General features: G+C 45.1%; 1 protein-coding gene across 3 annotated transcripts in view; it reads right to left on the reverse strand.

Moving 5' to 3' along the window:
- Positions 1–23,179, reverse strand: part of OCA2 (OCA2 melanosomal transmembrane protein) — a 176,966-nt gene that overhangs the window by 120,986 nt on the left and 32,801 nt on the right. For all 3 annotated transcript variants that reach the window (XM_072960740.1, XM_072960741.1, XM_072960739.1), the window contains exons 3-9: positions 20,127–20,225; positions 18,972–19,151; positions 16,051–16,108; positions 14,064–14,136; positions 10,672–10,841; positions 8,872–8,954; positions 8,029–8,182 (exon numbers count right to left, since the gene is read on the reverse strand). In XM_072960740.1, coding sequence (XP_072816841.1) covers positions 8,029–8,182; positions 8,872–8,954; positions 10,672–10,841; positions 14,064–14,136; positions 16,051–16,108; positions 18,972–19,151; positions 20,127–20,225 — 817 coding nt within the window. The remainder of the gene's footprint in view (positions 1–8,028; positions 8,183–8,871; positions 8,955–10,671; positions 10,842–14,063; positions 14,137–16,050; positions 16,109–18,971; positions 19,152–20,126; positions 20,226–23,179) is intronic.

The raw sequence follows: 23,179 nt of genomic DNA on the forward strand, positions 1-23,179 counted from the left end.
AATCCTCGCGACATGCAGAAAGCCTACAGGGGATCCCACTACAACCACGAAGTGAAGTCTGCTTGCCAGGGATGCACAATATAAAGATCACCGTGTGCTCTGAGCACTCATGGCAGCCCGATTTTTAATGGAGCACGTGATCTATGATTAATCTTCAATGAATAAAACAAGTTCAAGTGGATGGTTTAATTAATATAAACATGTCTATAGAGTCATCAACATTAGGTATAATACTTTTATTGTACCTGGGTTTTACTGAAAGTCAATAAGCTCACGTTATCTGTGTTACAAAATGTGTCAGAAACAAAACTAACTTAATATGATAATATTTTCATAAGTAATTAAAATACAGATAAGTAAGACAAAAGTTTTTGGCTGAACTCTTTAAGAATAATTATGTTTTATGGTATATCTACCTAAAAACAGTTTCTCCAGATTTTGGTAACTTAAAACTTTAGAATTCCACTAAACTGAATGATGGAAATTCACTGAATGTCTCGATCACTTTTTAAATTGAAGTACCGTCAGTTACAATGTGTCGATTTCTGGTGTGCAGCACAATGTCCCAGTCATGCATATACATGCATATATTCATTTTCATACTCTTTTTCATTAAAGGTTATTACAAGATATTGAATATAGTTCCCTCTGCTATACAGAAGAAACTTTTTAAATCTATCTTTATATACAGTGGCTAACATTTGCAAATCTCAAACTCCCAAACTTATCCTTTCCTACCCCCTTTCCCCTGGTAACCGTAAGATTGTTTACTGCGTCTGCAAGTCTGTTTCTGTTTTGTAGATGGTTCATAGTGTCTTTTTCTAGATCATTTTTAGTAAGATAAAATAATGAAACATTACTTGCTAACATAGTCTAGGTTTATCTACTTTTGACCTCCTATTACAGAGACACTAGATATGTTTTGAGACTATTAATACATCTATTTTGGACCTTATTGAAAGATTTACTATGAAGTGACACATTTCTAGATATTACTTAACAAAACCCTGAAAAACGAATTTATGCATAGTCAGGACTGACTAAGATTAGATCAAATTTAATTAAATGAGTGAATTTTAATATTAAAGGTAAAAATAACACAAAACTAAAATCTGGGTTTTTTTCTCTGTTAAAAGGACAAAGTTTTCTTATAGTATTAATCTGCTTTTATAGCAAGATCCCAAGGAACAAAAACCTTAAGACTCACGGATTACAACCTAGAAATTTTGTTTATTGGAGAGGAAATCAAATGAAAGATTATTTGCAGCAATGATGGAAAGGAACTTATCAGGTATTATTAACTAATCCGTGTGCAGCCAAACTGAAAGACATAAATTCACAGATTCACATCTCTCATTTTATAAAGGCCCTTCCACCCTGAATGGACTTTGACCCTTGTTTCTTTATTCTTTGCTTTTTTTTTGGAGGGGGGTTCTCCAATTTTTTTTATTGAAATATAGCCAATTTACAATGTTGTGTCAATTTCTGGTATACAGCATAATAAATAGTTCAGTCATACACATATATACACATATATTAATTTTCATATTCTTCTTCATTGTAGGTTACTGCAAGATATTGAATATAGTTCTTTGTGCTCTGCAGTAGAAACTTGTTGTTTATCTACTTTACATATAGCAGTTAGTATCCGCAAATCTTGAACTCCCAATTTATCCCTTCCCACTCCCTTCCCCTGCTGATAACCATAAGTTTGTTTTCTATGTCTGTGGGTCTGTTTCTGTTTTGTAAATAACATTCATTTGTCTTTTTTTTAAGATTCCACATATAAGTGACATCATATGATATTTTTCTTTCTCTTTCTGGATTACTTCACTTAGAATGACGATCTCCAGGTCCATCCATGTTGCTGCAAATGGCATTATTATATTATTTTTATGGCTGAGTAGTATTCCATTGTATAAATATACCACAACTTCTTTATCCAGTCATCTGTTGATGGACATTGACCCGTTTCTAACACCTGACTTCAGCTAAGACAAGCATCCCCAAGCTAAGATGAGAAGATGACAACAGTAGCAGACACCTGACCCCAGAGTCTGGACCAAGCCTGTAAGACTCAACCCACTGGTCAATTGCACTGTTTACCAAATGTCTATCTCTCTGCCAAAATGGAAAGTTACTGTTTTACTTCTACCTATACTTTTGCTCCAATGCTTAAGATGGAAGGAAAATTCTTTAGTAAAGTTGTTACAAGTATAGCTACTGGAGGTAGCTATATTTAATCAACTGTTGGATCTGTCATCAAATTCCTTGACTAATACAAGACTGATACAGCCCCCTCATACTTAGACAGACCTTCCTCTCGTCTAACCTTTCAGGTCCAAATTCTCCAATGTATAAATGTGTCCATGCCTTAACTAACACTATCCTTGGTCCTGAGAACTGACACAACCCACTCTAGGATCTTCCCACTAACTCTATCCCTTACTTAACAAACGTCTTCAAGAGAAAAACACGAGTACCTTGTGCCAGCAACTCCCCTATGTCAAATACCGTACAGATGGCTTTCGGAAAGTCTACAGGAGAAGTGATCAAGGTTTAAGGTTTAATACTATGCTAACAAACTTCCAATTGATGAAGTTATCCATGAGAGCACTCTGGGAGGGATCACTTGCACTCCACCAGGTTTTGTCTCATATGGAATTGACCCAAGGGTGAGCACATAAATTTCTTAATAGCTGGAAGGTAGAAGGTCTATACTTACTGGGACATCTACATACAAAGAGATAGAGGCACCTCCTTTCTCTCCCAATTACAGAGTCAAGAGATCCATGTGAGCAGGATACCAAGATGCCAGGTGGCAAAATCCTTTGGGAATCTTGGTGCCTAATGCAGGAGTATATATGTTAACAGAGATATACTCAGAAATCTATCAGTCTTCATTGGTCAAAAGGCTGAAGAGACTGCAGAACCATTGTAACACTACAGATCATCCCTAAATCTCTAACCCAAGTAATATTAGATACTACGGTTGCCTTATAAAATGTATTGACTATAAAATGTTTCCCCATCCACATGTATCTCTATGTCTGCTTACTACATTTGATTAATTTACTTAATTCTGAGGTCCCTATGATGGGAAAGCAATTTTGCAAAACCACATGGCTCTTGATTTTTAAAACCACTTTGCAAGGGGAACTTACGCTATAATATAAACCAAATATTGTATTTTCATACCAGATGAGCTCTCTAGTATGACTCATATGACACACATGGAAAATCAAATTTCTGCATTGAAAGATCCCTTTCCCAGCCTAGGTGAAATCTTACGTAAAAGGTTCAGCTCTGGGTTGGCTTAAATCTCGCTTATGACTTTATTAGCTATACTGATTGTGTTCTATATAATTTCCAGAATAATAATCTCTTGGGCATCTTGGTTCATATCCAAACCCCAACTAAAATAATGATGTCTAAATGACTTGAAACTACTGATCATATCTACAGTTCTAGATAAGATAATGGGCACGATGCACATACAGGGTAAAATTGGAATGTCCTATGGGCCACCCGGAGTTGATGATCAGTCCTATTCTATGAGCCTAACTTCCTAAAGGAAGGAAAGAACCAAGCTGCTAAGACCTGGCATCAAGAGACACGACGGATCCAGGGCAGGTAAGCAATCACTCTGGCACTGGGGGACCAAATATTTGCTCACTTAATACTTCCGATTGGAAGATTAATGATAAAAAAAGGAGAAATTGATCAAATAAAATTTACATGTTAAGGCAAGACAAGAAAACTTAAACATAAAATCCTCTCTCTCTGTTTCCCTTTGGGCCTCCTCCGTCCCTCTCTAAGGGGCCGTGTGCGTCTGCATTACACATTACCCAGAGCCCCTTGAAGATGGCAGTGCCTGCTCAACTCTGAAGATCAATTTTTCTCCCTTTCTTCTGGTGTTAGCAATGTAACTTTTGAAAAGACTAGCATTCTTTCCTGACTCTGTAGGGGGCCATAGTGACTTACTGCTCACTTTGAATGTGCTTAGCTGGACTACACATCTGTGGTGAACTTTATATAAAACGTCAGCATGTCATTCTGATGTAGGATCCTCTGTTTCAAAAACGTATATGACTGTGACTTCCACAGGTGGAACAGTTCTCAGAGCTTCTGAGAGTTCATCTCTCGGGTTCTAATCCTCAGTTTGGCCTAAATAAAATTCTCTTTTTTCTTTCAACTTGATTATTAATTGATTTTTCATTGACAACATCATTTATAATTATCCCAAAGAAAAGGAAACACAGTTATAAATTTAGCAAAATATGTACGTGATCTGTGTGATGAAAATTTTTTTTTAAAAGATCGAAGAAGACCTAATTAAATGGAGAGATATACCATGTTCGTGAAGTGGAAGGCCATTCTAAAATGTATATGAAAAGAAACGGGCTATAGAATAGCCAAAACAATTTTTTTAAGTGGGAGAAATCACCCTTAACATTGTCAAGACTTATGATAATCAAGTAGTAATCAAGACAATGTTGTACTGGTGGAAGAAACAGACACACAGATCAGTGGAAACTCAGAAATATATCCACATAAACGTGCACAATGAATTTTTAGCAAAAGAGCAAAAGCAATTCAAAAGGGATAGCCTTTTCAATAAATGATGCTGGAGCAACTGGACATTCATAAGTTAAAAAATGAATCTCCCCCTAAACTTCACACCTTAGAAAAAACTAACTTAAAATAAATGTATCATGGACTTAAATGTAAAAGGTAAAACAATTAAAATTTTAGGAAAGAACATAGGAAAAAATCTAAACTTGACACCAAAAGCACAATCTATAAAAGGAAAAGTTTATAAATTAGACTGAGAAAATATTTACAAACCACATATTTAACAGTTCTTACATCTAGAATATACAAAGAACATATTAAAATGTTTTTAAAACACATTTTCATGTTTTTTAATGTTGAGTTTTAAATGTTCACAGCATCTGTATTTATAATAGCTCAATACACACACACACACACACACACACACACACACAGATTTTTTTAGCCCTTCAAAGGATAGATGCTTAAACAAACCATTCCAACCATATGAAATGTTATTCAGTAATCAAAAAGAACAAACTATTGATATATGCAACAATTTGGGTGAACCTCCAGGAAATAATGATAAGTGAAAAAAAAAACCAAACTTAAAAGATATACATTTCAATAGTCCACAATAAAGCATTGGGGAAATAACATAATTATAGAGAAGAAAAATTAGCAGTTTCCAGGCCTTAGGGATGGTGAGAAAAGGGATGGATGTTGCTTCACAGGACTTTCAGAGGGAACACATCTGAATAAACTCTATGGATTGTACGAATGTCAATTTCTTGGTCTTGCTATTGAACTGTAGCTGTGTAACACATTAACATTGAGGGAGGCTGGGGAAGGGAGCACAGGACTTCCCTGTACATTTCTTTGCAACCTCCTGTGAATCTGTAATTATTTCAAAACAAAAAAAGGTTTTAAAATAGATAATATAGCCAGTACCTTAGAATATAGAGCAGCAGTGGAGGGGGGAGGGGTGGGAGTGGCACTGCCTTATCCGGAGGGGCACCAGTTCACCTGACTTACAAGGAGTCCAAGGGTGCCCGCATGAGCTATAATCGATGAAACAATATATCTAGTTTCTTCTCACGTATCCACTGTTTCTGTCAGGGTATAAGCCATGTTGAGTTGGCCTCTTTACAGGACTTTAATAACCTCAGGATGGTTTTAGCAGGGAAGGAAAGGGGTTTTTCTGAATTGCTATTAATAATGGCTGTCATTTAATGAAAAATTAATAAACATTTATAAATTATTTAATTTTCACAGGTTGTACAATTATTAAAAACAGACCAAAAAAGCCTTAGAATAACAGAATGTCTTTTCAAAAATAAATTGGCATTGGGCTGTATTTTTCAAATTACTAGTGATTGTAACTGATTACAGTACATTGAATATATTAAATCCAAAATGACAGTCAGAAAAATCTAAGACACAAAATAACTCAATGGATACCACTGAAAGCACTGGAAGTGGCTCATTACTATAAAAATCAATAATTAAAAATAATTTATCTCATGTCTCTGGCAAGAAGTGTGTTTCACATTAATGAAACTGGGTGGAAGAAAGTTCTTCAATACAGAACGACTCACGAGATGGAATGACAGAAAGTTTATCATAAATGCAAATGAAACAACTGAGTCAGGCTGTGATCCCTGGGGGATGTTAAAACCATAGCAGCAAAGGTAGCAGGGAGGGTGACAATGAACAGCCTGGGCTGCCACCACCTGAGCTCACTGAGCAATCTCAGCGCTCCTGAAAGGGGGACACCCAAGCATCACTCTCCTCCTCCCTGAGTCCCAGCACACCTGTGGAATCTGTGGGCCCCAAAACTGAACCTGAGGGCTTCAGATCCAAACTGTAGTCCGTAGGAAACAGAGCAAAAACTTAATCCCCTAAGGAAGCCCTCAGGCAACACGGGGTGCGGGATATCCTGCAGAACAACAGAATCCGATTTTTCAGGTAGCTGGTGGCGCAGCAAAGACCTAGCAGGCCTGAGGTTGTCATCATCAGAGGGGCCTTTAGAAGAGCCTGCTCTAGGGTTAGCCCTTGGCTGACACTTGGGGACTTGGCTTTTGAGCTGTTCCCTGCGTTACCAAGTGATAAGGTTGTTCTGTGGGCCTGGAGCCCCGCGCGGTGCTGCACCAGGGTGCCAAGACTGTTGGTACAGAAATGTGATTTATGGTTAACATCTGCCTTCCTTCTGGGAGGGTGGGACTTTGGTGGGCTGAGGGTGCCCTTGTGACAAACCCCCAACAAAATCCTTGGGTTCTGAGTCTCAAGGAGCCTGCCGTGGGCAGAAGCACGCCCGCTGGAGGAAGGAACATGTTCTTGGGAGCCCCTTGGAGAGGAGCAAGTCTGCTCCTGGACTCCTCCAGACTCTGCCTGGCAGGCCGCTCCCCACTGCTGGTCCTGGCAACAAACCCCAGGCCTGAGCGCGGCTGCCTCTGAGTCTCTGGGTCTGAGTCCCTCTAGAAAACCACAGAGTGTGTTTGTGGTCATGGGAGCTTTGAAACAATGACAATATTGATTGAAAGGAAAACAGAAGAAGAGAGAGAACAGAGCTGCCCTAGAATAAAAGAAACATAAGAGACATGGCAACTAAGCCAACGAGTGCACCTTGCTGGACAACTGGGGCTCAACATCCTGGAGCCAACATTCCTCACAGGCAGACCAGACAACTGCGGGAATCCTGGGGAACCGTCCCGGCCATTCCTCCCTCGGGCCATCTCCTTCACGCTCCAGAGCATTTCTCATCCCTGTCCTGAGCTCGAGAAGAAACACGCCTCACAGTCACATGCTCTCCTGACCCTTCAGGCTCAACCCGCTGGAGCCAACACTCCCGTCAATGTGTTTCTGTCAGTCTGGTTTCACAATTAAGCCAACAGTGGACCTGCCCAGCCCAGGCAGCGTCTGCGCTTTGCCTCATACTATTGAAGGTATAGCCACACTTAGAGTTGCCCAGGAACATCGAATTTATGGGACATGAGATCTTTTGTGAAAAGGCTCATTAGCTGAGTCGATAAATAATAATAATTCTCCACATGTGACCCAAGGTCTCCTAGGTTCCCATCTTGTACACAAGCCTATGAAGCAGCTAGGGGCATCTTAACATGCCCATCTTACAGAAAGAAGAAGACCCTGAGTCTCAGAGAGGTTCAACACTTGTCCCCTCAGGGTCAGACTTGGTGTGAGCAGCAGAGTGAGGGTGAGAAAATCGTGTGCATATTCAATTTGCTCAGTATAACTGGTTCCCCGCCAAAACTCATCTTGCATATGTCAATTGCTAAGATTCAGCAGATATTCCAGCACAGAGCAATTTTCCACCTAGAATGAAGGTACTTTTTAGGAAAGACGAATTCAATTTGATTAAGAAGCAAAACTGAGCCCATCCAAAGTGCCCACCATGTTCGAAATACACTTACTTGTGGGCACAGATAAAGCCCGGAGAGCAGACACGCAAATTACCTCAAATATAATCAGCACGTAGACCGCGGTGAGGATGACCGCAGCGATGGTCACTTGTGCTTCCACGCTTGCACGGAGGTACTGATGGGCCAGCAAAAGAGGAACCATCTGGGTCTGCTGGAGGGACACTCGAATGTTGATGAACACAGGTTCCCTGCAGAATGGAGCAAAGGTCTTACCACGGTGAAGGAAACAGACTGGACATCAACTATAGTGCTTGCTCCCTCTGTGTCCTCCCCAATTCCAGTCGTCCATGGCCGGAACCATGGCCTGAACTGATCGCAGAGTGACTCAGCACAGTGCCCGACCTGGCAGATGAGGAGCCCTGAGCACAGGCAAGCTGTGGGAGATGCTGGTGCAGCCTCCACGTGGCCAGGCCCATCTGATGGAGCTCCTCAGTCCCTGTCAGGGGCTGACCCTGCCGACAACTCGAGGAAATAAGTTCCTGCTGTCAAAGCCACCCAGGCTGCGGTGTTTGTTACAGCAAGCCTCGCAAACTCATACAGTAACCAAGAGCACAGATTAACTTGGAGTGGCATTGAAGAAAAAAAGAATCCTAGGATTTCCTAGAATTCCCCATTGCAGATATCAATGAATTTAAAGCATCAGCTGTAAAATACAATTTGCTTCAAAACAGACCCTGCATTCGGTCCTCTTACTTTCCAACACGTGTGGTTCTAACACCTGGCCACCACCTTATGTTCACTGTCTACCCAAGAACATCTCATCCAAGTCCGTAACTGATCTGGCAATTCATCTGACAACAGGGTCCCGTGGGTCCCCCTTCTCCCAGCGAGCACGTCCCAGAGGAGCTTCCCCGAACCCCCAGTTACCGAGACCCACCTGCTCAGAACCTCAAAGGTCCTGCTGACCACCACGCGCTCACTTCTTCTCGGATTTAAAAATACCGTCCAGTTGTGAGTGATCTGTCAAAGTCAAAGGGTAAAATCCTAGTAAGGCTTTGAACCTGAGCCATCCCCTGGGATCCAGCACTGCTCAGTGTAGGTACTCGTTTAGAACAAGACAAGGAGAAAGAGGAGCACGAGGCCTTCTCACACAGAGACATCAGAAATGGCCAGGGGGTGTGGAGCTGGCATTTCCACCATCTACAGGGCTTTGTTGAAGAAAAAGCACACCGAAGTAGAAATACAGCATCTGTGTATAGCAATATAGGTACAGAAGTAAATACGACTTGTTAAAAGGAAATCACTGCATGTTACTGGAGACTTGGCTTCTTCTGAGCCCTTGGAAGCAACTGACGAGAAAGGCTTGCTTAGGACTGCTTCCTGTTTGCAAACTGGAGGCAGGAACCTCTCCACGTCACAGGCGCCCGTGGGAGGGCGGGCTGGAAGCTGCACTTTCTCTGCTGCAGGCCCGCACGCTCTGGTCGGGAGCAGGGGAGCGAAGAAGCCAGCTGAGAGGGGCCAGATGTGTGCAGGGAGGCAGGGGCTGGCCGGGCAGAGGCAGGCAGCTGGGCTGGGGGGCCAGGGAACTTTCAGTGGGTGGACAGGAGTCCTGTCACCCACAAATCATAAAAGAAACTGAAATAGGAACTATGAAACCGGTCAAAGCCTGAAAGAGAGAACAAAAGCTCTCTTGAACACTTCTCTGCTAGAAACAGGGTATCAGTAAAAAATCCTTCCCTAAAGATCTCTTGTGTTCTTCGTGTTTCCAGAGCAAGGACGTCCGACACACACCCAAGGGCAGGCAACTGTGTCAGCAGGCTGCAAGGGCCATGCCATCCTCCGTGCAAGATCACCAATGGAGCAGACAGAAGTGTGCCCACCTCGTCTTTACCGGGGAGCCCTTGCCAGGGTGCCGTGCGCTGCAGGCGGGGAAGGTAAGTTTATGTCCTAAGACCACGGCCAGAACAACCGGTTTAGAATGTCTGTGCTGTATCCGCCGTCATCCATGAAACTGCAGCTTTGTTCATAATGAGACTTTGGCACTGGGGACCCTGCTGTGCATGGCAGAAAAATGAGATGGGTGTCAGAACCCATCAGACACTGCATTTTGGATGACACAGCCTTGTGTACCAGCCGGGTTGCCTTCTCTTAGCTGTAATAGGGAAAACCCGTGAACTAGGGATACGACTTCATACAGACGTCACCATGGTAACCCAGGGGCGTCACCGAAGCCAAGACTTGGGAGACAAAACAGGATGCACAGAGAGGAGCCGGACCTTGTCTGGGCTCTGGGACAGTGACAATACCACTGCTGGCTCTCCAAACCTTTGTAGGATGTGCACTCACGGCTTTTGCTTGGATGCTGAGCACAGGTCCCATTGCTGTGGAAGTAGAAGCTCTTTAAGGGAAACCAGGCTGTCTCAGCCACGTGTCCACAAACCGTGGGGTTGGAGTATCTTCCGCACCCCGAGGTAAGGCCCAGGTTTAACTACACTTTCAAATAATGTTTCCCTGAATTGCCCAGTAAAATCACTCTGAATTAACAAAAAAAAGCCTCAAAAGCTTGACTTTACTGAAATGGTGACAGTTTTATAATCCACTTAGAGACAAGAGAATCTCAAAGACAAAGGTTTGCCTAACAGTGGTGTCATTACCATACTGCTCCCATCCAATTCATTCAAAAGGAAACTCTATGGAGATGAAACGAGTTTTTACAATCCCTTTCAAGTTAACTTACAAGTGTAACCTGCTGGGGCCGCCGCCGCCGGGAGCCTGGAGCGTTCGCCTGGGTCACCTCCACCGCCAAGTGCTCTTCTCTCTCGAGATGAGTGGGGCCGCTGGCCACCAGGGCCCCTGCCAGGTCCACCTGGAGCAACGTGGAGTCTGCATGGCTGCTGAGGTTCACGGCTGGAGTGGCGTCAAGGTGAACCACAAGGCAAGGCAGAGAGGCCTGGAGTGTCCTCCACCCCGACCCTCCCCAGGAGCACCCTCCTCCGAAGGTGCACAAGGAAATGTGCCCTCCACCCGCACTGCCGTCCTGATGACTCCTGGCTTCTTCAGCCCCTCACCCCTGACCTGCTCAAGTGGTTTCACTTTGCTTAATCGTGTTCCGAATCCTCTGGCTTAACGTCTAGGTGGTGCCTCCCACTATTATCATCCCTGCTTCCGCTCTTAGCTGCCAGCAGAAGACTCCTGCCCCAGTTCCTGGAGCCATGGTGAGCAGCATACAGCAGAGCTGTGTGAACGAACAGATGATCTAATTTGCATCCATGCCCGAACCCTAAGGTGCCCGATGAGAAATCACGAAGAGAATTGAGCTAAAAAATCCAAAATCAGCTAAATCAGTGACATCCACTGCAGTGAGAAGAGAGAAATCCCTTCAAAGCATGTGAAGGCTCTTGGTTAGGGAAGAGTTATCAGGACAAGAGGCTCCTTCCCCTCAAAGTGCAGCTGCCATGGTACCTATGCCCCCACCACACCCCGGCCCCTCCGCTCCTACATCTGGGGTTGGTGTGTTGCCCAGATGTCTGCACTACTCAGGCTTCTTCTCTCTGTGCCAAGCTGACTCTCACGAGATCTTGAGGCTGTGGATTCTACACAGCAGTGCCCAGTCATGTTGATCCAGCAGAGAAAGCTGGTGGAGGTAGAAAAATGAATCAAAATGATCTGTGCTCTACACTGTTGGTGGGAATGTAGTTTGATGCAGCTGTTATGAGAAATAGTATGAAGATTCTGCCAAAGACTAGGAATAGACTAACCACATGATCCAGCAATCCCACTCCTGGGCATACATCTAGAGGGAACTTATGGTTATCAGGGGGGAAAGGGGATGGGAAGGGGCGAATTGAGAGTTCGCGATTTGCAGACACTAACTACTACATATAAAGTAGAGAAACAAGAGCCTACTGTATACACTTATATCTTACAGTATCAATGTCTTATATCAATATCTTATAGTAACCTATAATGAAAAAGTATGGACAAGGATGTATATATGTGTAACTGAACACTACTGTACTGTACACCAGAAACTAACACAACAGTGTAAATCTACTATACTTCAATTAAAAATAAACAAAGAAATAAAGAAATAAAAGAACCAAGGAGCTCTGTTACCAAAGGGGAAGGGTTAGGGGTGGGGTAGGGATCAATCAGGAGTTTGGGATTAGCAGGTACAAACTACTATATATACAACAGATAAAAAACAAGGTCCTACTGTATACCACAGGGAACGATATTCAGTATCACAGGGAACGATATTCAGTATCTCATAATAAACTATAGTGGAAAAGAATCTGAAAAAGAATATATATATGTGTATAACTGGATCACTTTGCTGTACACTAGAAACTAACACGGCATTGTAAATTAACTATACTTCAATTTAAAACAAAGATTGAAAAAAAAAATACTGGAACTGGCCACAGCTGCCTCCTTCCCCTCCTCCTCGTGGGCCTCCTCCCCTTCCACCTGCCTCCTCTCCCAGCCTCCTCCTCCCAGGACCTGCCACTGACTCTATGCTCTGAGCAGGACTGAGAGCTTTAGAGGTTCTGATCTAAATGTCCATTCTAAGGGGCTCCGGGCTCTAGACTTGTAGTGTCAGGGCACATATCCCAATGCAGACAGCTGGAAACCCACCCCTCCCACACTTACAACTAGAGAAAGACAGACAGATATAAGTTAATGTCTTATTCCATCAAGACTGAGGATGCACCACAAACACCTAAGCTGGATTCTAGAGTGAGAAAGGCCCCTGCCGGCAGGGAGGGACGGGGCTGAGCAAGGCTGCTCTGGGACGGGTGCCACCACCACACACAGAAGCAGGCGAGATTAAATCAGAAAATGTTTAAGTTGTTCAAGGTCAGATGTGGGCTAGTATGAGAGTGGGGAGCCCCTGGGAGCTCCAGAATAGAGCTGTTAACCTCTTCTTATAGGCTCTTCTCCATGAATCCCAGCAGGTACTCAGGGAAGATGGGCAGAATGGGGGGGACCCCTGACAAAGCCTGAGTTTGCAGGGGGAGCACAGCAAATCTGGTATGTAGCCTGGAGGTGCAGTGGAACCCCAGCAGCAGAGGGCAGGTGAGAGGGAAAGGTCATTCTACCCCTAAGGTAGGGCGTAGGAACAGCGCAGGGTCTGGCAAATAGTGAGAGACCAAGAACTCCAAGGGACTGAGGCACTAAGGGTTACCAAGGCAACTACAGACTACAACACGGCCAACCTCTGTCTAAATTTACACCAACCTCCCCAACTAACACCACAAGAAGCTCAGGTGTGCTCATCTCCGAGCTTAAAGCTGTTTCCCTCAGTGCCACATACCGCATATCCATATGTTGAAGCCCTGACCTCCAGTGTGAGGCCTTGATCTGAGAGGATTAGTTCCTTATAAGAAGAGACACCAGAGAGCCAGCTCACTCTCTGTGCAACAGACAGACACACACACACACACAGAAGAGAGGCCCTGTGAGGACACAGCAGGAAGGAAAGCAGCCATCTACAAGCCAGAAAGAGGCCCACACACTGACCGGAGATGTCCAGCCTCCAGAACTGTAAGCAATAAATGTCTTGTGTAAGCCACCCAGGCTGTGGTCTTCTGTGATGGCAGCCCGAGCCAACAACACACTCAGTATCTATTATCCTACAGAACATGCCTGACTTTTAACAACAAATTAGGAGTCCTACAAAAAGGCAAGAGCACACAGCGTGAGAGACCAAGCAATCATCAGACTCGATGACATAGCCAAGGAAAGAACCAATGAACTTAGGAATCGATCAAGCTGAAACACACAAGCTGAAACACACAGGAGGAGGGGAAGGGGGCACAGACCAAGGTCCAAGAGCCCTAGGAAGCCTGGCCTTAACCAGAGTGCACCGTCTGGCTGCTGTCACCCTTCCATGGAAAACCTCACCACCACCACCCACCAACTGTAGTCTCGCTAGTGCCCCTCCCCTTCTGTCCCGCGGCCTCATCATTCATCAAACATCTTGGAGAACCAAAATTCGGGTGGGGAGGAACAGTGATCGCCCGTGCTGGGACATGGAGCAGCAGTTACAATAGTTCTAGTTCTCGAATCTCTTCACTTTGTGAGTCAACAATGGGCAACTGTCCGTCTCAGAGTAGGTTTGGATACAGTAGCTTTCCAGTGGTGACACCGCCAACAACTGCCAGGACTTCCCTTGATCTGGATACAGGCTAAATAAAACCTATAACAGAAAGACTTGTGGTTATGAGAGCAGTCGGATGTAAGTAACTGCGATGACAGTTGAAAACAGGGGTATGAAGACGGTGTTGCTTGCTGTAGCCCCAATTCACCAGCTTACTCTAAGTAGCTCCTCTGAGATATTAGAAAGAGAAAATTCTGATTCATTATACTATTTAATGCTACAATGGGCCTTGATTATTGATAGGTGCCAATTTTAAAGATTAAATACCAAGCCATAAAATCAAATCATCGGAGGTGGGTACATGTGGTTTTCCCATAATGGAGAGCAGGGACTCCAACCCACTGACAGAGGGAGCACATGCTTGGGGAATTTGCAAAGCATCTTACGCACCATCACAAAGTAAATTAAAGTGATGATGAGATAACAGATTACAGAAGTTCAAAACAAACTCCTCAAATTCTATTTTGGCTGCGCCTACAAATCACCGACATTTTCAACTTTCAGAAGAAGTCAGAGGACCAGCCAGAGCTCAGGGAAGCTCTCGGGGAAATCAGAGGGGACTTGGCTCATCCTGACCTCCTCCTTGGAAACCCCAGTGCACCTAGCTCCCACGCTGTGCTAAGCAGCAGGGGCTTCAGAACCACACAATTGTGTGAGTAGGAAATAGGGAAGCAAACTGGTAGCCAAAAAAGCAAATTCATGAAGTTTTCAGCATTCCACGTAATTGGGTTTTTTTTTTGATGCATAGATTTCCTTTCTCTGGGTCACTACTCCCATCCTTTGTGGGTTCTTAAAGAGTTGCCTATACTCAATTCATTGCAGCCAGTACTGACTTCACGTACTTTTGCACTGTTGAGTTGCAACACTGTTCTCTACACATCACTCTGAGAAGAGGAACTCAATCTTGCACATGTGGCCCCCATCCTCATGCTCCCACACACAGAAAATGAGGACCATGTATTCACAGTTGCATGTGGTTACGCACACAGCTTCCAGTCACCCAGGGCACCCAGCACAACTGTCATCACGAGCCACCTACAGACAAGAGCCACAGCCACCCAAGTCCCGGAGTCCACAGGGCACAGGTAATCACCCATCCCTTTCTCACTCACAATCTCACACCCTGTCACAGCAGCACACACCAACCACCTACTGGGGTCTCCCAAAACGGCCCACACAAACTGTCTTATGCCATTGCTAAAACCAGGTACAAACACAAAAATAATTCCCTGGGCACACACACAAATCTCAGAATGGTCACAGACCACCAATGACCCACATGTCCCACACAGGCATGCACATACACAGAAACATAGCCAGGTACAGATACCTCACACCCGTGTGCACACACACACAGACACACAGCCAAACATGGGGGCCTCACACCCATTCATTCTGCAAATAAATTTTGAGTGCCAGCAGAGTGATCCCAGCTAGGGCCACACCAGAGCACACCGCACACTGATGCTGGCAGTGAAACTCGTGACCCCTCAAGTCAGACAGCACACTCAGGTCGCCTCCAGCCCTTTAGCCCTCCCTGGGGATGTACAGGCAAGTTGAATCAGGGCAGCCTCCAGAGAAGAGGCAAACACAGAACTTCACTCCCCTAAAACAGGGTGGTCCAGCTGGGCACCATCTCAAAGGGGCACTGAGGCATTCCTGGGGCCACCCATGAATGCTAATTTGACAACACAAATAAAGAATGTTTACTGCGTGTGGTTGAAAAGAGAATTTGGCAAGCCATGTAAAGTGAGAATTGAGACCCAGGGGGACAGGTTAACCCCTTCTCCCGTGTGACTGGGGACAACAGCAGGCCTCCCCCAGACTGCCACCCCTCAGCATCTCCTGCAAAGAAATGTGTGAGCCCCACACCCCCGGTGCCCTGCCACCGGGCCCGAGGCCCATGCGGGCTCTGCAGGCGGACAGCAGAGTTGGGGGTGTCGTGGTACTCACAGTGCACAGCACCACAAAGACAAACAGGCCTGAGACTTTCAGCCACCGCACACAGCACCTGCAAGAGAAAAGGCAGGCCTGAGTCACATCCCCGGGAGCCCTGTTTTCCTGGGCCCAGATCTGCCAAACCTCAGACACATGCTGAAATCTTGGGACATGTCCACCTCAAAGCATATGTGTGGAACCCTCTCCATAATACGGGGTGAAGGAGGACACCACTGAGGACACCGCTGACCTGTTGTAAGCATACAGCTTCATGAAATGCAGCTTGGTGGAGGTTACAGAGGGGAACCAAGTTAACCCCGAGTGTTTGAACGTGGCTTCTGGCCAGAGACCCTTAAATTCAAGACTTGGGCCTCTTCACTAGCCTTTTAAAGACTAGTTTCCTGGAAACAAGCCTTATCTAGGCTCTCAGATTCATATTTGCCAATAATTTGCCCCTAAGTTTTCTGAAAGATGGGAATACAGATTTGATCATCAAATAAACATTGACTGAGACATAGCCAAACAATTCAAAAAAGACATTGCTGTGCTATAACCACTTGTACCAGCAAAGTCTGCTAAGAATTCCTTAGAAGATAATGATTTACTTATTTTTATTTTAAATTTTTGCCCTTATCAGAGACACTGGGGATTGAACCCAGGACCTTATGCACGCTAGGCACCAGCTCTACCACTGAGTTACAACACTCACCCCCAGGAGATAATTTTATAGACAATCAGGCCATGTGCTTGGTACCCTCTGAGGGCTCCTAATGGGGCCCTGGCCCAGCCACCAGACTTCTTAACTGTGGCCTTTAGGCCCTTGGTGAACATGGGCCTGGCCCACCCTTTTCGGCCCCTCCAGGCTTCTCTCTGCTAATGTCACCTCCCCAGAGCCCTCCAAATCCCACCTCCTGGAAGACACTATCACTGCCCAGGTCTTGAGGAGGGGGTGCTCTCTCACTGGCCACTCCTCCAGGGCAAGCCCGGAGTATCTGTGCTCTGCCCCTGCACAAGGAAGCAGGTACGCAGTCTGTGCTTGACACCTGTTTGTAGAACGAAGGAAGAAAGTCTACACTGGGACATCTTTTTCAAAAATTTTCTGATCCTTTAAAATGGTAAAATCTTGTTTTGCATTCTCTTAGAGTTAATAAATCTGATGAATCATCATTTCACACTTCCAAATTATGACCCACAGCTCCTATTAAAATGGGAATCAAAATAACACTTCTTTTTAAAGCACGAAGCCTTAATTCAACTGTTCTAAACACAAATTTCTTTCCATATAACTGACATATTCAGCAGAGCTGACAATCCAAAATGTTTTTCATAAGTTTCTTCAATAATCCTGCGTAGTACTTTCTAGACATGTTAAAAAGAAGGATTAAGTCTTTCAGTTAAGTGGCAAGTGTGAGGCAGCTATTCCGTGAATAGTAGAAGATAAAACAACCATTGAATGTAAAGTCTCAAATGTATTTGATTTTGTTTTCCATCGTATGGGATACTTGAGGAACCTGGCGCCCTGTGAAGCTGTGAGCCAGCCAGCTGGGGAAGGGTGTTCAGAGCGTCAGAGCTCACCATCCTGGAGACCCACGGGGCCAGATCCCTGTTCACATGTCTTCACGTGATTAAAATAATTTTACAGCAGATTCACCCGCCAAATATTTGTCACACCTATTCAGCCAAATATTTGTCACACCTACAAGAAGAGCTAAGACCAGTCATGGCAAAGAAACTACACATGGCTGGATAGGAAAAGACATCTCCAAGGTCAAGTACGGGTGGGGGGCCTGGAGTCACATTCCTCCCCCTAAGCTCGCTGCACAACCTGCATGATCTCAGACAAAATTCCTATCCTCCCTGAGGTACCTTCCTACATCTATCTACCTCCCAGGATTGCCTGAAAGATCAACAGGACAATGGGGAGTGGGTCTTTCTGGGTACAGACAGACGCCCTTTGGGATGTAGGCAGGCACACCTCCAATCCGCCCTTCAAACAGCTTCAGAAAAGACGGCTCCTCTAATGTAGAGAAATAACAATATTTGATAGTTGCGTGGTGTCTTCTCATCTATTTACGGGCTTTTGCACAGACCGTCTTAGTGGAAGCTCACTGAACGCTGGGGCACGAGGGGGAGGGACACCAGGCGACAAAGAGACAGTTGCACGGGCCTACCTGCCCCGCGGGTTCCTCAGCTACCTCCGAGCAGGTACAGAATGAGGACCCCGATGGTCCTGGTCCTCAAGCCTTGTTCTGTCCCCGGAAATGCCACTTTCAAACGTGCTGCTCTCAACAGAAGCCTCCCTGCAGCTGCTGGCACGGAAGCCTCAGTGGACAAAGCCGGGAGACCGCGCTCCCGGCCCCGCCTGCGCGGGCGGTCCTGCCAAAGCGCCCTCGGTCCCGGCGCCCGCGCCGCCCCCGCCCGCCCACGCACGCGCGGCCCCGCCTCCGCGGCCCCGCCCGCACCCGCACCCCCGGCGCCCCGAAAACGCTTTCTCCCGCGTGTGCAGTTCCCCTCCGGCAGGTGTGGCAACCCTGCTAATAACGTGCTCTGTCACTAACTGCGAAGGATGACGTGCGCTTCTCAAACAGGCGGGCACTGCTGAAGCGCGTCTGTTCCATCCGCGGCCGCGGGCCTCCGGGGTGTGAAGGCCCCGGTCACACACAGAAAGGCGAGGGGTGTAGGGGCCATTCAGGTCCGTAACTGGGCTTTCCCGTAGCCTCGAGGGCTGCACGCTGGTTCGCTGTCCTCCAGGGCCTGGAGAAAAGGTAGCTAACCTTCCGGGAAAGTGCCGCCTAGCCTTCTTCCTCACCTCCATCCACCCTGTCGCCAGGAGGATGCCCTGAGGCCAAGAGCCCCCAGCCCTGCCCCAGGCGAGAAGGACGCGCCCGGCGACCATGGCCCTGTGCCAGTGACACTGACACTCCGAGTGTTCCTACCTCAGCTTGGAAAGACGGCGGAACCTGATGGGAGTGCTGTCCAGAAGCTCTCCCTTCTCTGGGGAGGCAGATCCAGAAGAACCTGCCAGCAGGGATCCTCCCTCCCACTCAGCCGAGCTGCTCTCCCAAGATTCTTCAGCAGTGATGGACTCCGGATGGCAAACGGGCATGCGCCGTGGCCTGGAAATCGAGGCTTTGTGGTTATTTTCACGGAAATAGTGGCACCTCCAAAACACTTCATCTCAGTTGTGAGTGTGAAATGTGGAAGGAATCCTGGTTCTTAAAAGGACCACAGATAGTGTAGTACTGTCCAACTAGTGGGAATGGGTCTTTCTTGACATCACAGAGCCTTGGCTCAACGGACATCATCCAGGGTCACTCAATCTTCAAAATAAATTGTGGACCTTCAAAAAACACCTGCTTGTTCTGAGTTTGGACCTTTCCAGCCTTTCTCAGGCCAGCTCCATCCAGCTCACGACAACGTCACCAAGTTTGTAATGTGTGGGGAGTCAGGGGACAACAAACAGGTGGCTCAGGCTTCCGGGAGTCTGCAGGAGGAAGAGGAGATGAGGCTGGAGGCCTGAGTTCGCCCCTTCATCCCAAGGGAGAAAGTCTGTACAGATCAGCTCTGCTCAGCAGTTCAAGGACCACCTGGGTTTATCCCCCAAAGGACCTTCAAACACATAGGAAGTGGAGTTTTTTTTAATTATACATTTTCAACCTCATAACTATTGACATTTGAGCTGGATGCGTCTTTCTTGTAGGGCAGTGCCCTGTGCATTGCAGGATGTTTAGCGCATCCCTGGCCTCTGCCCTTAAATGCCAGTAGTGCCCCTCCCCCATCTGTGACAACAACCAGTATCTCCAGACAGTGCCAGTGCCACCTTCAGCTGAGAAGCCCTGGCCTGGCGAGATGGCCTGTCAGAGCTGTGTGCATGTGTGACTGTGTACATGTGCTGTTTAAAGTTACTTGGAAATTCAGCAGCCACAGAATACAACTGCCAGACACAGGAACACACCTTGAATTGACAAGGATCTGGCAGAGACCAAACATTTCAGGTAAAAGTTCATCTCAAGAAGTTCTCCAGCATACGTGCCAAGGGTAATTCTCAGAGATGTCTTAATTTTATAAGGAAGGGGGAAAAAAAACCTCACCCTTTCTCTTGTGAGAAATTCCTCAGCAAAGGAGTGTTTTCTGTAAAGCAGGGGTCTTTAGACTTGGTGCTGAAGAACGGGGGTAAAGGAGAGCGAGACCTGAAAGACACAGTGAAGGAAAGGGATCATCAACACAAAAATGACAGCGGTGCTCAAGAACGAGTCCAAGAGTCAGTGGTAAATTCCACATGTTCTATCTGAATTGTGAAAAGCTGGACTTCTAGGAGAGACAATTAAAAACAGCCCTCCTACCCCACAAACACCAGGTTGGAAATGCAACGCAGAAATTCACACAGGAGACCAGACGCTGTGGGGTCCATACATTTGGGCTCGCTTTAGTATTAAAATAGATTCCAGCCACCTTTGCTGTTCTGTGCAGTTTTTCATCGAGAAAACCATTAAGAGTTTGATGGGCGCTTTTATATTCAGAAATTTCTATCCAGAAAATTGTTTCCTAATAACGCAATAATTCAATACCCCACATTTAAAATATCCTAAAAGCTTCAACTTCCCTTGAGAGATCAAGCAGCAGCAGTCTGGCCAATGGAGTTATAATAAGATGATAAACAGGATGGCAGGGAGGGGGCCCTCAGCGTGTCAGAAGCCACAACTGAAGCAAAGCAAAAGTTCACACTGCACCTGAACCCCTTCCGCTGGGCCTGTCCATAAACTTAGCGTCCAAACCAGGAGACTTTTTAAGAGGGGTATAACGGTACAGACACAACAGAGCCCCCCAGCCCCCGGATATATGGTCACCCTCATTAAGGGACATTCGATGTTTAAAAGCAGCTACTTTTTCATGAAAACTTGTGGAAATTGTTTTCATTCCTAATTGTTGGGAATATGTCATTTTATATCCTAGTGCATCGCCTTTCCTAAAGGCTCTGAGGCCACGTGGAGCTGCTGTGGATGCTGTGAAACACTCACCTGAGGAAATAACTTCAGATCATAAGTGCAGAGCAAAGCAAAACAAAGAAAACTGTTTCCACCCATTTTCTCTTTCTCACTCAAGCATGCACCTGTGACACAGGCAAGAAGACTGGTCTCGCTGATGAGTGAAACCGAGAGTCCCGGACCGGTATCTAACAACACCCATCATGTCGCACTCCACTCAGGGAAGGAGTCTGTCTCCAGCCAGCTGGTGTCCTCTGGGCACCACCTCTGAGCAGCCCTAGGCACTTACAGTGGGGAACACAGATGACTGAGGACTTCAGGGGCTTTAACAGCCAGTGGAGGAGAACCTGGCAGGGAATGAGGTGTCGATGCCTTGATGAGCACAGATTAGAGTGGAGAGGTGGAAGTGGAATTCTGCCTGAGGGATTTTATAGTTAGTACACCTTCTTTTATCTGTTCAATTAGCTGGGTTTTTAAATTTTCACCTCTCATAACTGCAAATCCAGAAGGGCCTCAGGTGCATTTAGCTAAATGTCCCAATAAGTCTATTAATATCCAGGTGTTTTCTGTCACTCCCTGGGCTGGTTTGTTACACAGCATCTGGGAAAGCTGACTGTTATAGTGACATCATTCACATTATTTAACCACCCCGAGCTTCATTTTCTCAGCTGTATAATGTAGATTAAAAGGAAATAACTCAGTTTTGTTGCATTAAATAAGGAGATGTAAATGGAAAGCAGAAAAAGAGTTTGGCTATTGATTCAATTATTTCTACTAGACCGTAAGCTCCTTATGAATGACTGCCATGTCTTCCATCTTGTTTTATCTGGTACCTTAAGTGGTACCCAGGTCAGTGCAAATTCTTAACAAATACTTGATAATGAATGAGTTGAACTCCAGCAATCATAGCTTATTTGCCTCATAAGATTGGCTTTTTGACTAAACTAAAATAGTTTTCTAAACCATTAAATCAACGATATGCTTGTAATCACCACTGGCCCTCTGAAGAGGGGAGACTGTTCAAGAGAGCAGAGGTGCTATTTCTCCTCAGAAAGCACAACCTCGCAGGGTCTCAGAAAGCTCACAGCACAATCACGTTACACAATGAGGACAATTTGACTTGTTGCCATGAAAAAGGAAAATCAGAAATGGGAAAAGTCAAGAGTACATTGTGTTTTCTCTGAGGTGGCCACGCCCACCTGATTTCATTATTTAACATTTCTGTTGCATTTAGTGCACACAAAGTATTTAATAGTCATGATTAAGTGTAGGGAGTAGTTTCTAAGCTTTTTTATATTTAGTTATGCCTCTAAGACACCAAAAATAAAATGAATTTCACTAGGAAGTATCCCAAACAGACTTCAAGCTGTTCCAAATTTAAACTTAATTTGACACTGTCCAGATATTATTTTCCATTGTTCCAAGAGCCTAGGAATAAAAATGGCAGTCCACCATAGTAAACAGACTTATGGTTATCAGGGGGGAAAGGGGGTGGGAAGGGATAAATTGGGAGTTGAGATTTGCAAATACTAACAACTACATATAAAATAGATTAACAAAATTTCTTCTGTACAGCACAGGGAACTATATTCAATATCTTGTAATAACCTATAATGAAAAAGAATATGAAAATGAACGTATGTATGTATATGTATGACTGAAACATTATGCTGTACACCAGAAATTGACACATTGTAACTGACTATACTTCAATTAAAAAAAAAAAGACAAAAATGACAGTCCACAGAACTGAAATCCTGGCATTTTTCTTTCTGACTTCAGGTAGAAAATATTTATAAGATCTGTATTATTCCTGACCCTTTCTCCTTCTAAAAAGAGGAAGTCAGAGGGGAAGGTACAGCTCAGTGGTAGAGTGCCTGCTTAGCATGCGTAAGGTCCCAGGTTCAATCCCCAGTAACTCCATTAAAAAAAAAAAAAAGAAATCACATCAACAGTTCTCTAACTTCACATCTAAGCCAGGGTGCTTTCAAAATTCACAAATTTCAACAGCATGTATTTTTCCCCATGTCTCAGTAACTCTGTATATATCTGCAAAATTCATATGTGCCTACAAATTTCTAAGGGGGAAATATTTATTTTTAATAACCTGGAAACTATGGAAGAGGATAACAAATAAAATAACAATTGTATACAATTCT

Source organism: Vicugna pacos, chromosome 5 (genome assembly GCF_048564905.1).
Source record: "Vicugna pacos chromosome 5, VicPac4, whole genome shotgun sequence".
Lineage (NCBI taxonomy): Eukaryota > Metazoa > Chordata > Mammalia > Artiodactyla > Camelidae > Vicugna > Vicugna pacos.